At 41.9% G+C, this 23311-nt stretch overlaps 1 protein-coding gene across 8 annotated transcripts in view; it reads left to right on the forward strand.

Annotated features, from left to right (window-relative positions):
• The first annotated feature begins 21158 nt into the window (after positions 1-21158).
• Positions 21159-23311, forward strand: part of meis2a (Meis homeobox 2a) — a 76839-nt gene continuing 74686 nt past the window's right edge. For 4 of the 8 annotated variants that reach the window (XM_034525552.1, XM_034525547.1, XM_034525550.1 and 1 more), the window contains exons 1-2: positions 21325-21946; positions 22461-22687. In XM_034525552.1, coding sequence (XP_034381443.1) covers positions 21935-21946; positions 22461-22687 — 239 coding nt within the window. In that variant the 5' untranslated portion in view covers positions 21325-21934. Of the gene's footprint in view, positions 21947-22167; positions 22240-22460; positions 22688-23311 lie in introns of those variants that run through there. The other 4 variants (XM_034525549.1, XM_034525555.1, XM_034525554.1 and 1 more) reach the window with 3 other exon arrangements.

A 23311-nucleotide genomic window follows, 5' to 3' on the forward strand; every position in this document is an offset into this window, starting at 1 on the left:
TCGTTTTACTGCCTATCCCCACTCCTGTCTCAGAGCTGAAGAAGCGCGAGTGAATAATGGGGTGTCCATCAGCCGTGGGCTCAAGCCCAGATTGGGATTTTCTCTGGGGATAATACAAAGCAGGGCGACAATTGATGATTCATAATGTACAGTTTTAGCCTGCCGATAGCGCCAGCTATTGTGGCCGGGTTGGCATTAGTATTACAGTATCTCCCAATGAGGTGTTCCCGGCTGACAGCAATCTTTCGAAGTGTTCTTTTGCCGAGGAATGGGAGAATCACGGGTTTAAAAATATGGACACAGAACATCATGTTTTCTCTAATTCAGATATGTGACAAATTGCACTTTCAAGTCGTCTGAAGGGACATTCTCATTCAGTCATACATGCACAATATTTAAGTATCCTCTGAAAGGAAGGGAGGATCCAGCCATGGCAGGAACCAGCGAGGAATAATGGCGCCTTGTTGCGTTCACTTACTCGACTCCCTCATTTTGTACACCGCAGCTTTACATTGAACTGAGAACAATCCTGCTAACAAAGTTGTCTGGCTCTCCAGTCATGTGAGCAGCACCTGTCGTGTCAGGGAGTGGAGGCTGGGGAACCATGGTGGGGACGCTATCCATCAGTGGTTCCATTTGATATTTAATTTAGACTTTTATGAGCCTTAGAGGATGGGCCATGTCATTTCTCTCTCAGGCTCTCTCTCAATAAGGATTGAGGATAAATTCCTTCCATCCGTGCAGCAGCCTAACCAAGGATGCCTTAGATTTATAACTGTATGTGATAGTGGTGATGCTGGTGGTGGATGTGGACTGGGCCACATACAAGACACACGGGTCTCTGTCCGGGTCATACCTGCTCTTCACTTGCTCCAACTTGGATACAAGTAAAATGATTCAAAAGCTGATTCATTAGAGATTTGATTGGTGGCCTTAAAAGGTGACTCTGGACATTGCTACATTGGCATTATATTAGTGAGGAAGAACTGTTATGATGATGTCATATCTGGCGACGCATTTAAAAGCAGCAGAACAAAATCAATTAATTGGACATTAATCAACAGAGTGTGATATTATGCATACATGTTTTTTATTTGCATGAGTTATGGACAGAGTAAAATACGCAATATTCTGAGAGGGTAATTTTAAGGAGCAGCAACGACTTTTATAAACTAATCCTCTCCTAATGGTCTGTTTTAATGTAATTTATAGCTTTATTCATTACCCTTTTTGTATCAGTAATTATTTCTAAAATACCAAAGAGCCATCTTTTCTTTCCTGGTTCTTCTCAGGCTCTGATTTATCGCCCCGACTCTGGCCTGATGCTGTCTTCCCAAGGTGTGACATTTCAAAATATTTATAGCTCTGGCACATTAAAGGCCTTCCTTTGAAGGTGACCGACCGCTCTTCCACACCAGTGTAATTAATGGAATCTCAGCTTGTTCGTCTTGTGTTATTTATCCACTGCATTCTGCCGAAAGACTATGGAAAACAGCAAGGTGTTGTTGGCTTAGCTACCGCAGCTCATAAACAGCCATTTTATACCCTCCAGTAACAGGATGCTCTGCACCGGGGGTAACAGGGAGACCATTCCACGGCAAAGCCCCAAAAGTTTAATATTTTATTGATTAGATCTAAACCTTCTGTCCAAAGTGGCAATTAAAATTCAATTAAACTGACTGAAAGCATCATATTAAACTTCATTTCTTTATGAGCTTCAAGATAATGCTGGAGGACAAGACTTGAATGTAATCACACCCTTTTTAGATTATATTATCCTGTTCCTTCACTATAAAAGTGACACTTTTAGGTATACTTTCAATATTTCTTATCTACCACATCCTAATGAACACATTTTATAGCCGTTAAATCAACTATTATTGGGCATTGTAATAAAGAGAGATGGTAACTTTTTTTCTCTTCACTCCACATTAAAAAATAATTAGTTGCACCAAATTTTCTCACGCAGGTAAATGAAATGTCAACGAACCAGTAAAATATAAACAGATTGATTTAGCATACTTAATAAAACCTCCATAATCCTAACTAACAGTATGCACAATGGTGATAAAATATGTGCATAATGAGCCAGCCTCAAACTTTTTTTATTGAAAATGCATACATTAGTGTTATGAACAATGTGCTTTGTCTGTTCAACAAGAAACAAGGCTCCGAGTCTTGAGCCAGCTGTAGTTAGACCGAGTAGTGCATGCTAACATGTGCCCACAAAGACATGTTTGCATGTTGATGTTTAGCAGGTATACGGCTTACCATGCTCATCATAATTCAGCGTGTTAGCAAGCTAATATTAGCTCGTTGGCGTACACATATTGTGGGCTACGGGTGGAGTCTGATAGAAATGGCGTTAGTTTCGCAGAGCAAAGTATAATGTTGACCTCATGGTGGCACAAGACAAAGAGGGACATGAACATTATTTAAATTCATTGTGAGGGGCTCATTAATATTTGTAATTTAATGGTAAACCATCTAATAGTTCACTACCAACCAAAAATGTCAACCTCATGGTGGCGCTAGAGAGAAAGTCTAGGCGATCAACAAAGTAATTTGGCCTCATCCTCTGAGAACCATGAATGTCTGGAGATAATTGTGTGCCAATCTATCTGGTAGATGTTGACTTATTTCACAGAATAAGTGAACATTTTGTGGTGCTTCTTGATATCCATGACAATCCATGTATTAGTTGTTGAACTATTTCATTAAAATACATGTCAACCTTATAGCGGTGTTAAAGTAAAAGGATCACCAACGTTGGTCGATTTGATCTTCTGAGGAACATATATATATCCATTCAATAATTACTGTTATATTTCGGTCTGGACCAAAGTGGTGGACAGACAGCCCGTTATTGCAGGTAGCAATCAGGGCTTTAGGGATGGCAATGTGCCCACTTGTCTCAATTGTAACAGACTTTTACACGTACTGTATGTTCCATTTACTGATCCAAAATAGTGTCAGGACTTCACCGTGTCCTATCATTTCTTTGCCTTCTAGCTCATCAAAGGTCGAAGGTCAGCGCTAAGCCACAGCAAGGCCATTGATCCCTCCGAATCCAGCGCAGTAAGCAGGCTATTTAGATGTACACAGAGAGCAGTGTGGGAGACTGAGAGAGAGGTTGTTATTACTGAGAGCCTCTCTGTTTCCCCAAGACTGTTTGCTCTGTGTGATTATTCTCTCCAGCTCCCTGAGCATCCAGGCTCCTGCCCCTGTGATAAAGATATTCATTTACCTGATATGAAAATCTTGTTCATGCCGATCCCAAATGACTCTAAATAGAAGAGGGAGAGCGCGGGGAGGTGAGGGAGGCGACGGAGGAGAGGGGAGGTGATATTATCGAGAGTGACTGGAAAGAATGACATGAAATATTAATACGATCTGAGCAACTGTGACACCTTAAGTTTGCATGATAACAAAATAAGGTTTTTGTATCAAATGGAGGGGGGAGGGGTCAAGGATTGTTTTTTATCGATTTGCAAAGAAACGATTACCAAGACATACAAGTCAGTTGAAGTGGAGAGTGTACACTTCCCATAGGTTTGAATGTGTTTGGCTGATAGTGTTTCTGGGAAATGAATAACTGGATGGGGGCTGTGCATGACGGACTTTGTGTGTGTGCACAAGATTACATTGTAGATGTGAACGTTTGCATGCTTTTTTGTGCATTTGTCAAGGAGTATTCAACAGTACACATCCTTCTCTTTGCTAATGATGAGATTCATATAATTTTAACTGCCTCTGAATGAGGAGGCTTTATTTGTGTGAAATGCTGGCATCCATCCACTAACTCTATGAAGTAGAGAGATGGATATAATGGAAGGGGGGGGGGGGGGGCTAAATATGCCCTCTCAAATGCATCCTCATGGTTAAAAGGATAACATGAGATGCAGGGGTACGATAGTCACTCCCCCTCATCACACAGCCAGCCCATCTTCTCTTCCTTTATTTAGTTTGAGTATATGGCTCACTCATCTCAGGTTTTATTGTCTCTATCTCAGGGAGCGCTGCTTTTCCCTATAACACGGTCACCATGCGCAGCACATCAGGCAAGTTCTTGATTCTGTACCCAGTAATTTAAAGCCTTTATGGAATTGCAATTTCAGGGCTCAGTGCTTGTTTTTCTAAAATGTACTCAAGGAATTAGCTACTCCAGCCACAAATCAGTTGAATTTATGCACAGTTGTAATACACTTTATGGGCTCATGGTACATTGCTTCAAAAACAGCAGATGTGAAATTATGATAAATATAATGAGGGTTTTTTTTCCCTCCGCGCTCGCCTCTTTCTGTCCCTCACCCTCCTTCCCTCACTTGACTGTGAGAGAGAAGGATGTGAAGCGTGTTTACTTACCCCATACAATGCATTTAATGTCTTAGTAAGGGTCGCCAACAAAACCTGATTAATGTCCTCATCTCTTTTATTAAAGATAAGAGTGGCACTGCAGTCAGGAGATAGAGAGAGTGCCATAAATCTCAGGCAAAATGAGCAGTCAAATAATCACTCATCAGAAATGAAATCTACATACATTAACACTCGCAGACATTCTGCTGTGAATATAAACACAGGGCTATGGGCGATGAAGCCAGCTCCATTTATCCACATATTCACTGTTAAGGGGAGGTAAAGGTGTCTGGAGAGGGTAAGCTCTCATCTGGTGATGATGTTTAAGGGGGTCCTGTCCCGCTAAGCTACTGTCCACCAGACTAACTATGTGTCCGGGGAAGCAGACGCACGATCATTACGGCAATGGATGAGTTGGATGGCGGAGGCAATTAAGCATCACCCTGAATAGGACATAATGTTGATCCATCCCTACGATTAATCAAGGCATGCATTTGACAGTGATGAGCGACCCTGTGCCTTTGTGACAAAATGATTCTTCATCCCGTGTTTGGGGATTGGGCTCCTGAGGTCCCTAATGCGCCTTAGAGGCGCCCCAATGAAACCCTGTAATTTATTCTGTTTCTGTCCCTGACAGCTATCAACCTGTCTTCTGCCAGCCAAGGAACATTATCTGAACTCCCAAGGCGGTTAGCGACAGGGACTTATGAGTGGTGGTAGCAGACAGGCAGATATGTAAAGCAAAGATAATGCTACCTTGCTTTTGTATTATCGGGATAAGTAACCCAGGTACATGTACACTCAGTTTATTAGCTACACCCAGCTAAAAGTAATGCGGTCGATTACAACAGTCCTGCAATATAACCTCCCTTTAGTTTTTGTTGAAGCTGTTCATGAGGGGTGTTCAGTCAACTGTGGGGTTATTTTGGAGGATTTAGTTTGTACTGAGTAATGATGTTGCATTATACAGAAAGGTTTTCAGCTATTGTGGACAAAATAATGTCTGTCAGTTTAACACAGTACAATTCATCAGAACCACAATCTGCAGCCTCCAAAGTGACCATGCAGTTGAATCAACACCTCTCAACAACAGTTACAACTAATCATTAAAACCTTCATGAAGGCTTTATTAAAGCATTATTGCATAACTTTTTGTTAGATGTACCTAATAAAGGTATGCATGCATATATGTTCCAATATGTACCTTAAACTCAACAAAATAAAATGTATGCATACAAGCATCTATGTACAGTATACATGTGCACACAGTCATATATGCACGCATGCATGAAGCCATATATAAACATACTATTATGCATACACCACAAATAGAGCCACATGTGCTTTTTCCATCTCACTCACATCACAGGCTTGCCTGTGAAAGATGTCATATGTTGTGATTAAAACTTGACTGCTCTTTGTTTTGGTGTCAATCATATCTTGATAATCAAAATTATATTTTTCTTCTGTCGCTTATTCGCGACTGCCGTGGCATCTGGAAGGGTACAGGCTGACAAAGTGTCTTTACAGCGGAAATTACAAGAAATGGATTTTCCACGCTTGATCGGAGTGCCAAATGACTTCATATAGAGTTGTGCAAAGTGCTGCAGCTCCACTCAAAATATTGACAGGGATGCGCCGCATCTTGTGATAACCGCTACCAGCCGATACTGTGCATGTGCCTAATAAAGATTAATGCTAAAACACATGGATGGGAGCTGAAGGAGCTCTAGTTAACATTCTGAACATTAATATAGCAGCAAACAACAATTTGCTTTGTAAAGACACAGTGGCGTAATGTCTACCTGAGCAGAGAATAATGCCGCTCTCCCTCTGTGTGTCTTGTTATCCGAGCTGCTCCTTGCTAGCCGGGCGGACCACGCATGCTTTCAGTACATGTGAGCAGTGGCCCGCTGCCCGCTGCCCGGCACTGCTCTGGTATGGCGGTTACAGCTCCAGCGGGACTGCCATCCTCCGGTTCCCCCCTCAGGTAAACACTGTGGGCTTTGTCAGCTCTTTTTGACGCACTATTAGCAAAGTTAGCCACGAGGCTCCGGCTAGCCGCCGACATATTGAAAGCCGTTGAGAGGCAATCGAAATGCTCTCGGATCTCGCACCTTTTTAATGTTTCAGAATTAGTCGCTGATGATCTTAAATACCATGTCTTGTTTTGAAAAATAAATTATTTTACTCTATGGTTGTCTGTGCATTCACCCTGTGACCTTTTTTAAAAATGTGAAAGAGGTAGAGAATATGCGATACAAATCCGTCATCAACTACTGTGATTTAGGATTATATTGCCCCCATTATTTCTAATCACAATGTCATTTTACACATTATTTAAAAGTATAGATGTCCAGTTGTTCTGCTCCACAGTTTTCTGCCTATCTGTCGTCTCCCTCTGTCCATATGGTTGCCTATTCACCTGTATTGCTGGATCATGAGGATGTCATTACCTCCATCATTGAGCCCGGGCATCAAAGAGCCTGTTAACTTGGAACAGACGTGGCGGTGCAGCCCTGTGCTGATGGTACAATATGCTCCTTGTTATTCTAGGATCATTGACGATAAAACCCTGGCAATCAAGTCAGTTTTGTCGAAGCTCATTGGCTCAGTGGTGTCTCATCTCATCTGCAAGCTTGGAATGAGGAAAAGAACGTTCGGGTTAGTTGGGTCGTTAGGTAGAAATTCTTTGATAATGGTGCACGTTACATTAGAGCCTGACAAACCAAGGATAAGGGTTTCAGAGTCCGTATAATGTAATTTACAGAACGGTTATGGTAGATAAGAAATTCTCTTGAGATGTGAAGTATGGAGATGAATAGTTCCTTATTAATCTAGACCCATCACATGCTATACAGCCACACTATAGTTACAACATGAATAGATTCATACAAATCCAAGACCCTCCTACTGCAGATGATGTATCGCGAAATGTGTTTTTCAAAGTGCCGACCAATTGCAGTTGGTAGAGGAGTTTTGATTGTCCAAACGGCAGCTAATTTCATGTAGCATTAACAAGACATTTATAAACGCCCTGTAGTTGTGACTAATCTCTCAGCATCAACAGAAGCCTGATGAAATGTACACCCATGATGAAATGGAAACGCAAGAACAGCTGCAGCCGGAGGTGTGACCCGCAGCCACCAGGCTTCCCTCACATAAAACAATGTGTGGTGGGACACTTTTTCATTGGTCCCCTGTGAGATCAAAATCCCACAAGAAACTCTACTCATGCAGCTTGGTTTGCACCGACACAGTTGGCGTTCAAAAACACAACACCAGAGCTGATGAATTCGATCAAAAGTAAGAATTTTTTTTTTATACAGATGAACCACAAGTTTTCTAGCAAAACTGCTGTGGAAGTATGCCAACAATCACCTATATTGTCTATGGAAATAATGTTTTTTTTTAATTTAATTAATTAAATGTGTAAAGTATGAACTTTATCAAAAGATTATTAGATATAAATATATATATATATACATATATTTATATATATATACATATATTATTTTCTTTCATTTTTTTTCATTTTCCTATTTTTGTTAACTGTAACTTTGTCTTTAGTTAGGAATGCAAAATTGGCCACACTTTATGAAACCTCCATAATCAGGCTACAGGTACAGCTGCTAACTTTTACGCTTTATTGATGCAGCCATATCACACATTTAATGAATGTAAAATAAGGCTAACATGTTCCCACTATGGTCCTGTTCAGTGTTGAGTTGTGTTGAAGTCCTCAGCAGCATCTCCACTTTATCCCTGTCCCTGTGGGATGTCAGCCTCCCAGAGGAAGAGGGGGCCATCTTTGAGGAGGTGGCGTCACACAGCTGCCATAGCCCAGCAAAGCTCCTCGAGGAAAGACGTGTTGTCAGTGCGCATTAATCATCGGGCCCGCCATCGGAAACAGATTCCCCTCATAAGCAATTTCACTCATTAGAGTTGCGGTGCTGATTTGCTGATTGGAGTTTCGCTGAGGCTACTACACTGTGAGGAAAAGAGAGGAGAGCAGAAGTGAGAGGAGGGGGGAGAGAGGGTGTGACACATTTGCAGTGATGTGAAAGCTGAGATGTTGATTAATGGGCATTGTTCCTGTCACATAAACTGAATAAATAAATATCAAACAAAAGCAGAGGGAGAGACTCATTTGCAAACCAGGAAATGAAAGTTCCATTTAGTTTGTGAGTAAGACGGACTGGGATGACACGACTGTCGACATAAATCCCCACAGTGTAAGTCAAGGCCGTGTGGCCGTATGCACAAAGAACATAGTGTGGCGGCTTCAACTGCATTCCTTAAATTGACTCGGTTCAATTCTTGTGTCATAGACAAAACATTAAGAGGAGAACCCCACTGCCCTGCCAGCTCGTCTGAAGTCCGCCACTGTGATAAGTGGCCTTCCTGGTTAGCATGCCATCGTGCAATCAGCAATTGAAAGCCCTCGGGCTGTGATTGGTTTCCAAACAATCTTGCAACTCACAATTCAAGCCGTGCATAAAATAAATTATTTTATATTTTATACAGAATTTAAAAGCCATATTTTGCATGTGATGCATGGTGATAAACAGAATATCCCACACCTCTTTAGGTCATATTTAGGATGGGCTGTTTGTATTGATTTTCAAATCCCATTCACAAACACCCTTGTTTACATAAATAAACAATATTCTGTTTGCTGCCATGGAAACAGAGTTTACACAGGCCGCAAAAATCACCATTTAATGGAGTAAGATGTTTACATGCTCGTGAATGTTTGCTAATAATGGCATATCTCAGCTGTCACACTCTGGTTTCTCATAACTGGGGTGTGTGTTTATTCAGGCTATTGGGAAATGGAAGATGGTGTTTACGAGCTACAACTCTTAAATGTAACACTGGTGAAGTAATAATTTCATAATATTAATGTGAACGGTGCTTCTGTGATAATCCTCTAACAGTAATAGATATGGATTTAAAAAAAAAAAAAAAGTTCTTGGCATTATTTCATATTATATTTCCATTTATTTGAACACGTTCTGGCATGAAATCTAAGCAGTTATGTTCATGCAGTAGCAGAAGTTTCTGAACACACTGAAGCCATTGTGTAACAGTGCCAACTTTGCGGCGTGTTTAGGTTTGATCCTATCCATTACATCCTCTCAGTCGGGTCCCTGCGTGACCCCCCTACCAGTCATTAGATCATTACTCCGCTTTAGGGAGCAGCAAACATCCAAGGCCATCTGAACTTTCCCTATGGAGTGGAGCCAACAACCGCATGACTTAATAAATGGTGACAAACATAAGCCAGCACTCGCATCAGCAGCATTACATACGAACAGAGACGTGCAGCAAGTTCAACCAAATAAATGGTCACTACAGGTTTTGTGTGTTTATGTATACATATATGTGTGTGTGTGTGTGTGTGTGTGTGTAGACTCTCCGGCTGTCATGCCACCATCATTTCTGTACTTTGATCATTTTCAAATGATCCTTGGCATGTGATTCTTCACTGGCTATGTACAGAGACACCGCCTGCGCTAATTAGGCAGGGTTTTTTGTCAGGTGAACGATGGCTACCGATACACCCCTCTCTGTCACTTTCTTCAAGAGAAAACGCACTGGTGCGGGAATTCCTCTGTCTGCTTCCCTCAGCTCCTTTTTCCTCCCTGCTTTTGCAGATTCCTCCGTCTGCCCGGGAGAAGTCGTTTTACAGTTCAATCAGGAATTCTAATAAACTGACCTGTGCTTTAATGACTAATTCATTGTCTCCTTTACTACCTTCATGGGTATAAAGCGGATTAATGACTTGAGCAAGGTTAAAAACAGTACCACTGTGCTTTTCCTTCAACTATTATCAATCATCCTTTAGATTCTTAGGAGAGCAACGGAAATTGAAGGAAAATTAGTAATCCTTTTGATGGATGATACTAGCATAGGTAGGAGTGTATGTGTAAGCTATAAGTGTGGCTATAGCATTAAATGTAAATTGCCTGATAAGTAGTATCGTATGAGGAGCTTGCATTTTAAGACGTGCCACATATATGGAACAAACTGTAATGCTGTATGACAGGAGTATTATTATTCTGTGACAACAGAGCCACCGCTATACAACCCGAGTGAGGAAAAGAAGTCATCTTTTTGATTATCCCCTCAACAGTGGACTCGTAAATACCTCTTATCAAAATGGCCCAGAGACATAATCTCATATATTGCCCAGCACACTTATTTACTGTGTGTTTACAGCAAAGCTTTTAGGAAAAACTCTGCCGCAGTTTAGAGAATAGAGGTTAAGAATGTCTCGATAGTTGTTCAACTTCTTTGGCAGTTTCTTTACTTTTCCTCACACCGTACTTCTTTCTTGTTGTTCAGAAATCCCATGGAAGAGGAGAGGAATAAAAATAAAAAAAACCCAGAGGGGAGGCAAAGGGGAACAGCGAGGAAGAGGTAAGAGCGGGTATAAGGCTTTTTTGTTTACCATTCTATATTCCCAATCAGACGTACGTATGTACGCCGCTGCTGCATCTCTGGGCTCTTCCCGTTCTTGGCCTAGTCATTTCTGACAATGTTAATGATTTAGTGGAGAGCCCTCCACAGCGGATGATTTGTGACATGTAGGAAGGCTGGAAACGGGGGAGGACTAGGCAGGTTTCTGTGGGGAGTGTTTGGGATCCAGGGATGCCTTGAAGATAGTGATTCATTATATTTAAGACAAGTGTGACATCCTACTTCAAGGAAGCAGCACACATATGTATGGAGGGGGAGATTTTTCGGGTGGCCAAAGTGGGGAGGGGTAGGTAAGTACAAAGGAATGCTGCAGTGTTTTTTGAGATGACATAGGAATAGGAGGCAGGCATATGGAGACGGCAGACTGGAAAATAATGGGTAATGGAGGAATTTAGCCTCGGGCTATATGCCTGCTTTGCCTACTTCTGTATAACTAGTATATTTATAATTCAAATACATACCTTTAATAATTAACAACCAGTGAATATTAAAGGAGAATGCAGGATATCTTTCCAACAGATGGAGTCAGGTGAAAAATTGTATTGCATTTCAAATCTGACAACAACACAGAACAAAGGACCGCAGAGCAAAAACAAAAAGTTGGCTGCCATTTTGGGCCATATTAAAAAATATATTATCTTGGGCTCATGCAATAAACACAAAGTCTTGTATGAGTGTGACTGTAAAAAAGGAGAAAAAAAAAAGTTTAATGTCACTGGATTTTTAAAAGCATGTGAAATATATGTGTACTTATGTTTAAATGAAGAGACATCCAATAGCTGGCTGCTCTCACAGTAAGCTTCTTGTTTGTTGGTTTCCGTTACTCAATCATTCTCAAAGTCAGACGAGGGCAACTCCCCAGAAACTTAAGTGTGCAGTTACACAAGCAAACGTCTCACAGATTTTCCTGGAGTGTCTCATTCAGTATGCGACTGTTGTCTGGAGTCATAGAGAGCGAGTGTTGACACTCTTTTGTCTGGCCAAATTGTAAAGCTGCGGTGTGACATGCACATCACATGGAGTATGACATTCATGTGACTGAGTGATAATGATCCACACTTATTAAACACACCCCATTCTACACCGAATTATGTAACTTCAGACACATTTAGGCTGCAGCGATCTGGAAATAAGAACTGTGGAACCGGATGCATTGAATTCCATGTGTGTTTATGCAGAGCGTGCCTTTTAAAGTAAAATATCCCAAAGGACAGTGTGTTTTGTAGTCTGTACACAAGTGGCACAGAAAAGCTCTCATAGACTGTGTCAACCGATGTTATGCAAACACAAGAGTTCAACAAAAACCAACACATTTGCATTTTCTGGATCTGAAATGTGTTCCGCTTTTGTGCAGGCCTCATTTCTATCTCTACACTTTGATGTACCTCATACATATTGACGACTCGCCGAAGAAACCAACCATGTTAACTAAAGCATGAGCTCAATTTGTGCATCCCCTGTAAAAAAAGAAAATGGTGCATTAGTTTGTCCCATTTATATTTCCAGGGTTAATTAGCAAGTGAGAGATTGGACAATTAGTTCATCCGTGCTAATTGATTATAATATTACAACTGGGTGATGATAGGATGAACGTAGACTCCTCGTTCCATATTCCTCTAAGGGATTCGGTAATATATACAATGCTTCTGTGTAATGAGGGTTTTAAAAGACCAAATCAGCTAGGGAAATTGTTAATTCAATTCCACTCGGATGATACTGAGTTTTTCAGGCCGCAAATGAATTGGATTGAATTGCAGGGATCTGACGGAATGGCGGTGTCCTCTTCGATTCTGACTCATGTCAACACAGATGATGTAGATCACTGGTTGGTTTCTGTCACTGGCACAATAGGATGTGAACCCTCAAAGACCTGATCGTATCTGGGTCATTTTCTCTTCCGCGTATAATTGAAAAGCCCGTTCCGTTTCATATCGGCGGTATTCAGAGACGCATGCAGCTTTGTGAGCAGAGATACGGGGAAAGACTGAAGGAAATGAACACGTATGTGTTTTCCTCCCAGGCGAACGTGGTGTCTTTAAACACAAATCCTCTCCAGCGCAACACTGTCAGTGTCCATATTAAATTACACTTTATCTCACAATTGGCTGGACCCCCCCCATATCTAACTTTACAGTCACGCATAGGACCACCTCTCTCCTCAGTTGTCAGATGTGTGGAATGTGAAGCTCAGGTATGGACCTCCAACCACCTCTCGCTGGTGGCCCCCACTCGAGCTCCATCACACTGTGACAGTCTGTAGTGAGGCGCAGCTGCAGGAATGAGTGCTGATGTAGTTCACCTGGAAAGTTACACAGGAAGTGCTCAAACTCCCACTTAAAGTGTGACGAATCAAAGGAAATGTAAAAAGTTCTTGCAGTTACACCTCTATTGTTTTACTTTAAAAGACAAACATATTTATTGCTCTGCTGTGATCAGTTGAACTTACTTCAGATATTAATTATGTATACGCTCACTCGTTGCCCATGTTCCATTTGAGAATTATTACTCTTTATGGTATTCATTCTCTTGCCCTTCCTCGTCTTTTCTGCGAGAACCAAATGTCTCAAAACGTTCATCCTAAGGTGTAGCAAATAAAAAAAAAAGATTCATGTGTTAAATGCCGAAAGTATTACACTTCTTTACTGTGCTTAATAATTAATAGCCCATCCCCATCACCCTATGAATATTTACACGCAAAGTGTCCCTGGGAGCCTTCCATATGCCAGAGGGAGGGAAGTGTGTGTGTTTATAGCATTAAACACTCAAACATTGTCACCGACCCTATTTCGCCTCCAACCATGAAAAACAGTCACGAAAGCATTGTGAGCATTTTATTTGTTGTTTCACAATGTAACCTATTCAACTTCCATTTAGACGTGGCAAGTCAAATTACAGGTACTCTCTCTGTGCTCAACGGAAATCCCAGGACGCCGCTTGTCTAGTTCCGACGTGAAGGGAGCAGAAATGAGGTTTCGTAGGGGTTGTTTCCAGAGCGATGACATTGCTCATTGAGATCACCTTCCACTTACTGTGTCAACGTGTCAAAGGTCTTGTTGTCAGCAGAAGACATCACGTAGTACATTAGATTAGGTTGCAAGAACAATGAGAAAAAACGAGGGCATGCTGATTTTAAAAAAGAAAAAAAAGAAAAGAAGTTAATTTGGAGCCTGTGCAACTTTCAGGAAGAGGGGAATACAATGCAAAACTCTGCAAGCGATGAATGTTCGCTGCAGTTATCTCAGTTAATTACGAGGAGGACTTAAGACGTTCGCAATGCCAGACATTTAACGTCCTGTACCAGTCTAGTCCCTGAGACCAGTTTCTCTGCATTCCTCCCTTTTGTATCGGATCCAAAAGTACAGAATGAATGCTGTGACATGAGAGAGAGAGAGAGAGCGAAAGACTGAGAGCGAGAGACTCAGAGAGAGAGAGAGAGAGAGAGAGAGACATACGAAGGCCCAGGAATACAGCAGAAGCCCTCTTGTGCACTGCGGCCACTGTAAAGCATACCACGAGCTAAACACGACGAGTAGGATATGTAATACAAATAAATCCGCTGTTGCTAGTGATCCTGGGCATGTTTGGCTCTGTTGCTTCCATTGGTGATATTTATCTAGCGAGGGGAGGCTGAGTGTTGTTGTTGCCTCTCTGCAGGTCCCCGAGCTCTCAGATCTCCTCTCTCTTCCTCCTGTGTGGATAAGTAGTGGCTGCAAAGGCAATGCCGCTCTTTGATATTTCACTCCTCATTTGAATCAGTGGTCGCTTTATTTGACAACGCCGGGTAATTACCTGGGTACCTTGCTTGATCATGTGAACTCCTGCAGAACCAGAGTGGAGGGGAGGGAAGTGTAGGGAGAGCCGGGCTGTGCACGGGTATCGGGAGAGGGGATGAAAATGGGAACACACAATAACAAAACAAACGCAAACTGACAAACCTTCTGCATTTGTTTACCTGCATTGTTTTCTGCAAGCGTTTGAGTAATGGGTAAGACTGTGTGGTGTTAATAAGCAAGTTGTGTGTGTTTTTTAAACGTTCAGCAGTGTTTTCTTTCTGCTGGGACTGTCCCATGCTGTGAAGGGAGGTCAGGACATGGAGGGGTTACTCCATAAATGCATTAAGAAGAGAGGAGAACACCAAGCGCAAGTTTATTATAACTCAAATGAATAGTTTTCGTCTCTTGGGTTCAGTCATTTGATTAGCTTATAGTCTCTGTGGTGTGTGTGTGTGTGTGTGTGTGTGAGAGAGAGATGATTCAGTGAAACCTACTCATGAGCTTGTGTGTGTTTCACATCTGCACACATTTTGAAAAAAAAAGAGAGAGAGAAAATAACGAGAGGAGCGAATCGAAAGACAGTTTAATTAAAAAATGTTTTAATGCCATTACATGAAAGTTACACAATGCACAATAGGTTTTCAGAGAACAAAGCATAATGTGTTACAACATGTACATGATACAACTTGTTTAAACAAACAGAAATGACTTAATAATTGTCATTTTTAAATTAAGAATTAGAAATAGCTGATACTCAATGAGGGTTAAGCTCTGTATTTCAAATGGCTGGATGTGGAACCCTGTCAATGATGTTTATTGAATAGGAGAGCAGTGTTTACTCTGTTGTGTGACTAGAATATCAAAATCCGTCACTCGGTATGAATGCAGCTGCGTTCAGGCTGACTGACTGAGCTCTCCTTGGAGGACAGCAGAAGACAATTTGGGCTCGGCCCTGAAGTTTAAATGAAATACTGGGGCAGCATTTCAGAAAGAAAATACTATATATCTCTCCTGTACTCAAATATTTTTTATTTGAGCATTAAAAGCATTCTCTATAAACCATTTTTTTTTTTAAAATGTATTTTTATTACAAAATGAAGTTAAGACTAAGCAGCTGTTTTAATGGCCTCCCTATGAAAGACATGCAATTATTTAATGCTATAAATAAAGGAGACAGAAGTCACAGAACACATGCTAAAAATACAACCAACTTTTCACCAAGATGTTTTTCTCACCTTTTAATAATTAATTATATGAATAAAGCAGCGATGTGAAGATATAGTTTTGTGTGTCTGGTATCTTCGGCGTGAGTTGGATGAGATATTGAAACCTCCTTCACAGCCTCGGTGGATGTCCTGACACGCGGGGTTACAGCGCCGCGTGCACGTTTAACAGTTTGCATGCACAGACATGAACAGCTTTATTCAACCTTCTTGCTTACACACACACACCGGACAGCCAACGCAAGAGCGGAGTTTCTATTCATTTCAAAGTGGAGAGGGGAATTAAGACAATTTAATAAAGGCTTAAACCGCTGGGTTGTCTCTGCGGCGCCTAAAGCCATATTTCCTCTGATCAGCGGAGGAGGGCGACTTTATTGGACATGTTTCTATTTCCAAATCCGCATAATAGGCAACGATGCATGTATTTCCTATAATGTAGATAAGGGAGAGAGGGTTTGATATGTAATAAAAGGTGGGTCTGTGCTGCCTGTTTAAGCCCCTTAAGCCTGATAAATGATGAGCGACAGAGGCACAGCAAGAGGGTCACCGCTATTAACTCCTCGGTTTCCCGGCCTCCACTTAAACTTCTCTCAATTACATCTGGTAATGTGGCTGGATACGGGCCTTATAGGCTTCGACCTGTTCAATCAAAGTGAAATAAAAAGGAAAGAAATCATGCGCGAATCTCCACCGGCGCCTTTTGTGGATTTGGAGGTAGAGGCTGTCCCGAAAGCCACGTGTTAAAGGGGGGGGGGGGGGGGGGGGGGGGGGGGGGGGGGGGGGGGGGGAACACAGGGATTATGGTCTGCGGCGTAACTAACATGCACACCAGGTATTCTGGGACAAACAGCCAATGCAAGCTCATTAAATCAGCATTTGGTGTATCCGCACAGGCGTTAACGACGGGCTCTAATCTCGGCGGTGACCTGCTCCAAGTGTGTCACCGCCGAGCGGGGCTGAGGCTCTGCAGACATGGCGGAGAGCTGCACGAGACGCGCGTTATTCCAACATGTTCACAAAGAAAATGCACTCTGCTTCCAATGTCGTATTGGCGATAAAAAAAAATAAAAAATGTCAAAAAATAAATAAATCCGCAATGTCATTTCACATCTGAAATCAAGAAATTTAACACGAGGAAGATTTGTTGTCTTTTTTAGGACGTTATTGTTCCGCATTAATGAGTTGTTATAATAATGTTTATTACTTCGACGCGCTGTTTTTTAAAATTACAATATTCATTATTTGTGTTCCGGCTTCGCTTGATTGATTGTGTAACTTTTAACATGCAATAACACACGTATAGTAGTAGATGATAAATGTCCGGATTATATCAATATTGAAATAATAATATAGCCAACAACATCAGTGCTTTTTGGGGGTTTAGATATAATCCATTTTCGTATCAATCCTCTATCTAACTGATTTGGATGTATATGAAGACATATATATTCGGAATAATTTTTAAAATCCCATAAATTCTGAAATTCTAAATAATTATTTCACACATTATAAAACACAAACTAGGACTATAGAGGCCGTATGTTCTACTTTGTGTGACAGTCACTGAAGGATGCACACAGTTACACCGAATATATGGTCATTGAATTATCAGCAAATAAATTAAGAGTTAGGCTACAAGGAAATAAATGCATAGGACTCTCGATTTGGACACTAAAACAAAATGTGTATTTTACAACATTCATATTTTAGATGAACGTTTCCATGTTGTTAAAAAATAATAATTTGATTGCAATCCCTTTCATTTTAATTTTAAAACACGATTCTGTTTATTTTTCGAAGATTTCCTTTAGATATAGTCATTATTTCTGTTTTGTTTTTATTTTGTGGGCCTTCACACATTTGTTGCAAAGCTTTCGACATCTCGGCCTCCGCTGCCGCCGCCAGGTGTCGCTAGAAGGCCGCATAATGTCTTTTCAGTCTAAGGGGAAAGCCACAGTTACATTTGGTGTTGGCCTGCTCCCCCCCCCCCCACTCCCCCCCCCCCCCCCCCCCCCCCCCCCCCTCCCTTTACTAACCCTTTGACACCAGACTCTGAGAATCGGTGGAGGGGAAAATGAGGCTTTGGAGCTGAAGAATTTACAGTTAGTCGCGAAACTTTTACAAGTATTTGAGTTGCTCACTCTACTTTCTGAAACCCTATAGTCACATTTCACTGCGGGGGTCAAAAAGAGTTCATAGTCAGATGACCGAGGTAAGGCTTTCCGCAGGAGGAAAACATTGAGGTTATTATAAACAAATCAAAGATAAAATCATCGCCAAACATGTCCACAAGAGGAACATCAAATAGTTTGTGAGATGATTATTGGAACAACGCAAATCTGCAATCCTTTTTATTTAGTGCAGAAAGTGATTATTTAAATTAGTTATGCATCAGCAGCTGCATTTCTTCTCATCTTCCAACTTGTGCAAAAAGAAGAAATAGACAAGCTGCAAGGCTCTCGCCTCCCGAGCCTCTCTAGTCAGTCTATGATCCAGTCTTATCTCAGCGCCTCTATACATTAGCTCTGCTCATTTACATAATCTCAAATACTGAAGAGGGCCAAAAGAAGAACAAAGTTACAAACAAGATTAGGGCGATTTTATTTGTTCCTCCGGTTGAACGCCAATTGTTTCTCCAGGAGTGTTTAAGGTCACTAAGAGGATTTGAAGCTCGTTTCATATCAGTGATCTTTTTGAGGGAATTAAATCAACAATGCTTTTCTCTCCATATTTAGCAACAGGCTTGTGTGTGCGTGTTTGTGTGTGTGTGCGTGTTTGCGTGTGTGTGTGCGTGTGCGTGTGTGTGAACAACGAGCCCTGCAGGGCAGCAGATTTGGGGGGGGGGGGGGGGGGGGGGGGGGGGGAGAGGGATTGTAAATCCTGCAAAGAGTAAACAGAGGAGTGGAAGTTCAGTGCCGATGCTCGGTCGCATGCAGGCGGACCTGGTGCACCTTCAGGATGTGACATGCAGTGGATCTTTAGCCTGGTGATTGTCCCAGTAGTGTTTTCCTTGAAATGGATCCTCTCCCCCCTAATGAATCCAAACGCAGCTGGCCATGTCCCACACGGACACCGAGAGCTTTAACCCTAAACTGACCTCAATTTGACACCACCAGATGAAATTTTACCGCCTGTTAATGCCATCCACAGATTTTTATATTTTGTTCAATATACGTGTAAGAGTTGTGCGTGCACCTGAAAAACGATCACAACATGAAAGCCACTTGTAAGAAATGTAAAACTCCCTTAAACGGTGTAATTGTCTGTGATAGGTGTCCTCCTGGAATAATCTGGCTTGTAAACGCGGTCAGGTTATAAACCGGGGAGTTTAAATTGGCACAGGTCTTGTTTATGAGGAAAATTAATTTTAATTACCTATTGAGTGAATGATGATTAAAATAAAATTAGAAAATTAAACACCGACTTGTGTAATGTCGCATCAAAAGCTGTTATTAAGCGAAATGAACCCATTTCGCCACCTAAATGTTGTTAATGATGATGTCGTGTGTTTATGGCTTCCATTAATTACTCAAATAAATAGTTCACAAAAGAAGGAGTTCAGAATTTCCACGTCGTTAGGAGTCGTTGCTGGAAGTTTTATAGGCAAGGACGTGTTTCTGTGGAGCCGTACATTGGACACGCATAATTAGCCTCTGCTATTTTCACACGCTCTTCGGGTGTTTACATCACTCTCCTCGGGGGCAAATCACATATTTCCGCAATAAATGCGGTAAAGACCTGGAAGTATGTGTATAAAAATCTGGATTTGGGATTTTAAAATACACTATCGTTCGCGTGAACGGCATATTTAACATACATGTGAGAATATATTCAATTATTTTTTTTAATTTATTTTTCATAGTCCGATCTGAAAACTTTCCCCCTTACTGCGCCGTGAAAGGACGCGCGTTCACAACAAAGCGGCAGATACAGTGTAAGGGTTTTGCGCTACTTACCACGGTTGTCCAAAGAAGGAAGTTGAGAAAAGAAAAAAAAAAAAAATGCCAAGCGTTACTGCACAAATCAATGTGAACGATAGTATTTAGCTCATGAAAATATCAGTCTTCAATAGCAGAGTCTGCCGGGCTGGTTGTGTTTACAGAGTGGAGAGACTTGGAGACGGTGAATGCCTTGGCTCTCTGCGCACCGCTCTGCAGCTCCTTCCCGGGGTATTGCACGTTGAAATGTCCACACAGCCGTTTGTCAAACCCTGCAGTCCTACACTTCCCACCCCCCTTTATGCCAACAAACATAACCGTTGTCACGGTTTCATTTATTGAATCGTTTTCCTTTTTTTTTTTTTAAAACACCCCAGCTATTTCTAAAATCGACCTCAAGCAACTCTTGTTTGGTATTTTGTTTGTTGGGAGTTTATTGACCCTCCAACGGTAGCCACAGCCCATCTCCCTGAGCGTGTGTCTACCATAATCCTAACCTGTGAATAATTAATTTCCACCATCAAAAAATGTCACGGAGCCACAAATGGAGCCTTAATGTGAGAACCTATCAATACAGCCATGATGCCATATTAGCATTGATGGAGATACATATTAAAGGGGTTAGATGGCCTGCTTCTGTTTTGTGCGTAAAAGTGCTCAGGCTCCAAAAAGGGCTTCACTGCTATCGATGTCCGGAGCGTTGCTCCTCCTCTAAACTTCAATCTCCTCACATGATTGATGATCTCAGGGAGCTTTGATAATTGACTACTCTGAGGTAAGGCACGGATTTCTATTAAGAGAGGGGATTGGACGAAAGAAACACACAAAATTATTTTCTCCACAAAGCTTTTTTTCCCCCTTTTGGAAAAGTTCATTCCGGGCTTATAGGGGTGCTGCGTGTCGTTTAATTTGCAAAAACAAAAAAGAGCAGAGCAATAATTAGCTGTAAGATTAGGAGGTATTACGGAGATATTAGGCACACAATCTCACAACCACAAACAGATACAAAGTGAGCATTATGTCCATCTATTAAACTCTGCATTCATAAGATGTCCTGCTTCATAATATCACGTTTAAGTTATATCAATGAGGATGCATGGATGAAAGTTCAAAGGTTTACCTTTGGTTCATGTTACATTTCACCGTGCGTAAAAGTGTGCATGCATCCTGCGTAAATCTGCTTTAAACCCAACTTATTCATCATGATTCATGTGGTTAAACTCAGTCAGGGTTGTGTTTGATGTAACTCCCGAGTATCTGCAGCCGAAGTGTCCGCGCTGGTAAACCTTCCTCATTCAGCCTTCTCTCTGCTTTTTTTCTTTAGGACTCTTCACGGCGAAAATGAATTGGGTGGGAGCTGTGTTGGTTTGGCTCGTACCCCCAGTGTGCAGTTGAAGCCGTCCCCGTGCCTCGCATATACTCTGCATATCACACGATTTGGTCTCTCCTCTCTCTTTTCTGGAGCTGCTGTAGGACTGGCTATGGCCACCGCTACTTCCGGGATCCGTCATTTCATTCGCCCACCGCTCAGCGCTGCGAACTGACTCTGTTTCTATAAGCAAGCTAGCAGCCAACCTGCCAACACTCGCTGACACTCACTCATCTCAGTCTCGCCAGATAGACGAAATACCTACGGGGGGAAAGAAAGGAGAGATCTGAATCGCAATCTCTTAATTTCTACTGCTTTTTTCTTCTTCTTCTTCTTTTTTTTTTTACAGTGATAATAAAACAAGATAGCGATCTGGAGGCATTAAAGGAGACGCGGACTTGCGGGATGAAAACGGACTAAAAGATTCGTCCTTCTCTTGAACATCATCACCAACCGTCATTCATTCATTACCTTGACAACCTCTGGCTTTGATTGACAGCTGGAGTGGCAAAAAGCCATGAGACACGACAGTTTAGTTACATGCAGGTTGTTGATGGGCCGATTGTAACCTTCACTTTGGCGCATTTTTCCTTTTTTTTCCCGAGGAAAGAGGGAAAACCAGAAAAATTGCAAAACTCCCTGATGCTACGATTTCAACTGAACCACACTGGCGAATAGGAGAAGTCGCAAAGTTGGTTGAAAAAGGAATCTCGCCTCTAAATCACTTTCTAAACGGGACTGGGATATTAAATATACGACAGATTCAGGAGTTTATTGGAGCGCAGCCTGATGGCGCAAAGGGTAGGTTTTAAATCTCCTACACTTACCTGTTCAAATCCACTGTAGGGCGGCACTCGTATCGATAACCTCTTGTCGGGTGGTGGCAAACTCACAAAGTATTCATATCAAAGCTGCTATATTTGACGTTGTTCGCAGCGCCCCTGCTCTTCAAGCAAAGTGACAGCCCTCTCTCTGCCTTTACCGACGAGCCTCCGCGACACTCGTGGATCAGTTTCACAGGAGACTCCAAACTAATTCGCTCTTTTCACCCACCAAGCTCGCTTTCGGGGAGAAGCTCCGTTGTAATGTTTTTGGTAACGACAACCCGTTGATCAGATATAATATGTGCCACTTTTCCCCCTGCGCTGGCCGCGGCGCATTTTCAACGCTTATTCGATCTCCTTTGCGTGTGTTCGAGCTGAGACGTTGCATTGCTTTTTTTGTTGTTTTGTTTTCGTTTGTACTTTCTCACATTTGTTTTTATAAAAAGTAACCGGGCAGCCGCGCTGACTTTTTGCTCTGATTGTGTTCCCAGTACGATGAGCTGGCCCACTACGGGGGGATGGACGGAGTCTCGGCGTCGATGTACGGGGACCCGCATGCTCCCCGGCCGCTTCCCCAGGTCCACCACCTGAACCACGGACCGCCGCTGCACGCCAGCCAGCACTACGGAGCCCACGCTCCTCATCCAAACGTTATGCCCGCCAGCATGGGCTCTGCTGTCAACGACGTTTTAAAGAGGGATAAAGATCAAATTTATGGGTAAGGTTTGCATGAACCAAACATGCGTGCAATATATATATATATATATATATTTTTCCCCCCTAAGTTTTCAGCTTTTCTATTAGTGAGTTGTGTTGGAGTTTCTCTCGCACCACTAAATTCCAAAAGTGTTTTGTGCGGGTTCGACCGCAATTTTTGGAGCTCCATTGTTGGTCCGATGACTTTAGTCGAGGTGTAATTTTACACGCATTGTCGAAGGCATCATGAAGCCTGCAGTAAGTACGAGTAAGCCTCGAGCTTGACACACAAGCTATAAACTAATATGGAAGCTCTCGGTGTACATCCCAAGCTCTGAAGTCACAGACTACATGGAAATATAATAATAAAAAAAATTAAAAAAAACTATTTTTTAACATCAGAACAGTTGTTCCACGTTATAAAGTTTGCTTTAATATTACTGCCCAGTATTGTTTGTTGATCCTCAAAATAGCCGTGACTCATTTAAACGTTGTCATTACTGCCTGCAGAAAACTTCTTACATGTTTTCAGATATTGTCTGCAGTGACACACACACACACACACACACACGCAGCGCGCCGCGACGCACCGTGTGTGTCTTTATAATTGTACTTTCATCACATTATTCTCAAATAATGAAAGAAA

Source organism: Cyclopterus lumpus, chromosome 22 (assembly GCF_009769545.1).
Source record: "Cyclopterus lumpus isolate fCycLum1 chromosome 22, fCycLum1.pri, whole genome shotgun sequence".
NCBI classification, from domain to species: domain Eukaryota; kingdom Metazoa; phylum Chordata; class Actinopteri; order Perciformes; family Cyclopteridae; genus Cyclopterus; species Cyclopterus lumpus.